The sequence below is a fragment of the Telopea speciosissima genome, chromosome 4 (assembly GCF_018873765.1).
Source record: "Telopea speciosissima isolate NSW1024214 ecotype Mountain lineage chromosome 4, Tspe_v1, whole genome shotgun sequence".
NCBI classification, from domain to species: domain Eukaryota; kingdom Viridiplantae; phylum Streptophyta; class Magnoliopsida; order Proteales; family Proteaceae; genus Telopea; species Telopea speciosissima.
Window position 1 is genome coordinate 60,647,085 of NC_057919.1, and position 3,836 is coordinate 60,650,920.

The 3,836-nt window shown below is 37.5% G+C and overlaps 1 protein-coding gene across 2 annotated transcripts; it reads left to right on the forward strand.

Annotated features, from left to right (window-relative positions):
* The first annotated feature begins 661 nt into the window (after positions 1-661).
* Positions 662-2,973, forward strand: LOC122657631 (50S ribosomal protein L18-like). 2 transcript variants are annotated; one of them, XM_043852395.1, is made up of 3 exons: positions 662-708; positions 846-1,011; positions 2,434-2,973. In XM_043852395.1, the coding sequence occupies exons 2-3, from the start codon at positions 901-903 to the stop codon at positions 2,884-2,886; spliced, it is 564 nt and encodes a 187-aa protein (XP_043708330.1). In that variant the 5' UTR covers positions 662-708; positions 846-900; the 3' UTR covers positions 2,887-2,973. The 2 variants fall into 2 exon arrangements, with proteins under 2 accessions (XP_043708330.1, XP_043708329.1); XM_043852394.1 differs by lacking the exon at positions 662-708 and having other exon boundaries at positions 823-1,011.
* Positions 2,974-3,836: the final 863 nt, after the last annotated feature.

A 3,836-nucleotide genomic window follows, 5' to 3' on the forward strand; every position in this document is an offset into this window, starting at 1 on the left:
AATTATCGTTGTGCTCTGAAAATGTTCTATGTTTCTATTCAGTTGTGAGGCTTCCTTTGATAAAATAATTGTTTACATGCTGTTATTTTATTTATTAGGTGGTGTACATGTCTGTTACACAGTAAATTTATGCCTGTATTTTTGGCTTATAGAATGGCTGTATGAAACATGTACCGTATCATTGCTGTATGTGTTTATTACCCCAGATTTTTGAAGGGTATTATTGCCGTCTGATCTGTTTAATTGCCGCCGTACGTATCCGTACCCGTTTTATTGCCATTCCCGAACTTACTAACTATGCTCCGTACTGCCCAAAGAGCTATGCAGTAGACCCATGTTTGAATCATTACAGGCTACAGCAACTGTATAGTAAATACATTGAAGAACGGGTGATTTTATTCACCGAAAGAACTGATGAAATAGCTGCATTTGGGTAACTGCTTTGACATCTGAGTTGATGTAGTTTGACCTTACTGAACCAATGACTTAAAAAGTCCCATAAAACTTGAAACAAGTGGAGTTCGTTATCCAAATCATCAGTTTAATGTAGTCTTTTTATCTCCTATGAGGTTATTAAGCATATCAGGGTTGCCTTACAGGGTGTTTGTATTTTGAAGGAAAATTAGGTCTTGTCTTAGCCTTCAGTGGGGGAACAAAGAATCCACTTCATATAGGCTTTTCAAACATCTGAGTTGCTAGGTTTGAAGGAAAATTTTTAATCTTTTTTTTTTTTTTGTTTTCTGTTTTCAACAAATCTGAAGAACATTTATCCTTTAGAATGTGCACTTTATTTTCCGCTGGCATTTCAGTGCTTTTTTCCTTTCTCATTGTTTCAAACCTGCAGGTGACTGGCCGTTTGCCTGTGGAACCACTGTTTCATTGAAGTTGTAGGTGCAAGAAATGTTTAAGCATGCATTGGGAAATTTGTGGATCAAAAGGGCTTCTCTGTCCAACATGGAGAAAGTTGTTCCACTTTTATATCTGTGGAGGCGCAGCGTCCACAGTGGACAGGTATATACATATAGCATTTATTTATAATACCCCAACTGCCTCCTGCATTAGGATTTGTTAGGCTAAAAGATTGAGAACAGAAATTTTGGATAATAAAGAACATTACAAAGCTTATGTTGTATGGTAGCTGTAACTTGATTGGGGGTTGAAAAATTAACCTCCCAGACAAGAACCCAAGCTAACCCAACTCAGATAAATAACCCTAAAACTCCCAACCTGCTCAGATGAAGGTTAAACTCAAGGAAACAAACACAGATATAGGGAATCGGATCCCTTCAAAAGATGGAATTGATCCAACGGCTAGATTTAAAGTAATTTGAAAAACAGTAATTTCTGAATCTGAGATCCAGGAAATAGGGAAACTCAAATTAATTCAAATCAAACCAACAAAACCATTTGAAACTTGGACCGAATCCCTATTTCAGTTCTAATCCAATTCCCAAAATATCAGAACAATGAATAGCTGGATTGGATTTAATTTTGAAAACCTTAAAGCTGAATTAGAGAAAACTCAGAAGTATGGAGATTTTTAAGTATCAACACAAGGAGACCTCAGAATGGACCCAAACAAGGGTCGAGTTCTGCTGCTAGGGGTCTCTTGAAACCCCTAAAATATTGGCCCAATCTGATACTAAGACCAGGTTGCAATGGAACTTGGCTGTACTACCAACCCAAAACAGGGGAGCCACAGGTATATAATAGGGTACCAATGGGGTTTAAAGCAACTAAATAATATACTCAATATGTACCCTCAGATCTGTGAAGATAAACTAAAATAAAACACAGATTAAAACTGTGATCTGAAAAGGCATGCAATGGAATGATCCAACAGTACCTTTATCTCGCAAAACAGAGTATGAAGAAGGAAGATAAAACCCAGGTGTTCCACCTCAAACCAGATCAGAATCCCTCTGTCTGTATAGCTTCACGCCAGGCTGAATCTCCTCATGTTGCAGAGCAAACAAGCTTCATTCAAATTCATAAATTGTAGGGGAGCCTCGACTCCTACAAGGTATAAAGAAAAACTTAGCCACTTCTCTGCATCATAACTGTAAGATGCAATGTATGTTGTGTAACAGGGAATGTTTTTCCCTGGAGAAATGTTTCATGACTGGCCTTTTTAGATGGTGGAAAGTGTTTTTAACAAATGGAAAGAAGCTATAGCTTAAATGTGCTGGTGAAATCCAGTGAGTTATTTTTGGTGTAATATCAAATAATGAGTTTCAGGACCTTACATGTGCACCATATGCAATCCTCTTGATGGACTATATTTTACTATAAGGATGTTCTGGGCAAACTTTTCTCTCGCACACTACTTAATACATGTACACAGACATGCAAAATCTTCTCTAAAAGGAACCAGATGACTAGATGATAATATTATGTGTAGAGTTATTCGGTTTCTTTGTGGTCCTTTCACAGGTTAATTCTGCACCAAGAAGCTTCTTTGGAGTGGAAGATTTCCTCGATGATGATAACAGCCGCCCATACACATACAAAAAGGAAAAGAAGACAAAGAATCCACACAAACACATATCTTTCAAGCAACGGACCGTAGCATACATGGAACCTTTTACACTTGATGTTTTCATCTCCAAGCGCTTTGTTTCAGCATCGCTTACACACAGGGTGACAAGTAAGCAGGTAGCAGTTGCTGGCACAAACTCTAAAGACATCAAGGCTGTTCTCCAGTCTCGATCAGACATACCTGCATGTTTGGCTGTTGGCCGAATCTTAGCTGATAGGGCAAGAGAAGCTGATGTCTACACTGCCTCTTATACTCCAAGGGAAAGGGACAAGTTTGAGGGGAAGATCAGGGCAGTGGTTCAGTCTCTCATAGACAATGGAATTGATATTAAAGTCTTTCTTGATTGACTTTTTGAAAAGAAATTTCTGGTTAGGAAGAGGGGGGGGTGTTCCTGGGATAGATTTGGAGTTTGGACCATCTCAGAGATGACCCATACAAAAAAATCCCATAGCCCATTTTCATTACTTCAAATCTAGCCGTTGGTCTTACGACTTTGCAGAAACCTGTGTTTTTGGTGAAACAGTAAGAAACTCAGGTAGAATTTTGTACTGAGAATAAAAATTCGTGATTTCATAATACTGCTGTGATTAGCCATTAACATAATCTACAGGCTTGAAGATAGGGATGTAAACGGATCAAGTTTGGCTCGGATATGGGTCTGATGTGATCGGATCCGGACATTCCTTGGCCGAATACGGATGTCCCTAAACGGATTCAGATGCGGATTGAATTCGGATTTTCGACCATCCGTTTACATTGCTGCTTTGTGTAAACCGGGCCTTCCTTCCCCTAGCGGATACAATTAACTCTCAATCCATATCTTTTGGATCATGATTCTCTTTTTCTCATATTTTAGAACCAGTTGAATCTTCAAAAACCCTCAAGATCATTACTTATTTAATTTTTTATTATTAAGTATTCGGATTTTTTTTCCGGATATCTCTAAACGAATATAGATGTTCCTAAACGGATTTGGATTTTCGATTATCCATTTACATCCCTACTTGATGATTGAGAAGACACTTTAGTTGAAAATGTGAAAAGATTGAATGGATTTATCTATTCTAGATATAAATGACAATGTAATCTTTTAAAATTTGTAGGTTACCTGATACATAAAATTATATGTAACCATATGAAATTTTGACCTTATGCTCAAAATTTGTGCACTCTTAAAAAAAAAAAAAAAAAAACTCTGAACTCGTGACACTAGAAAGCCCTTGGTTATTCTCTATAATGCCAGCAAAGATAAAAACAAATAAATTGGGAATATGACACCAAACCGCAACCTAGAGAG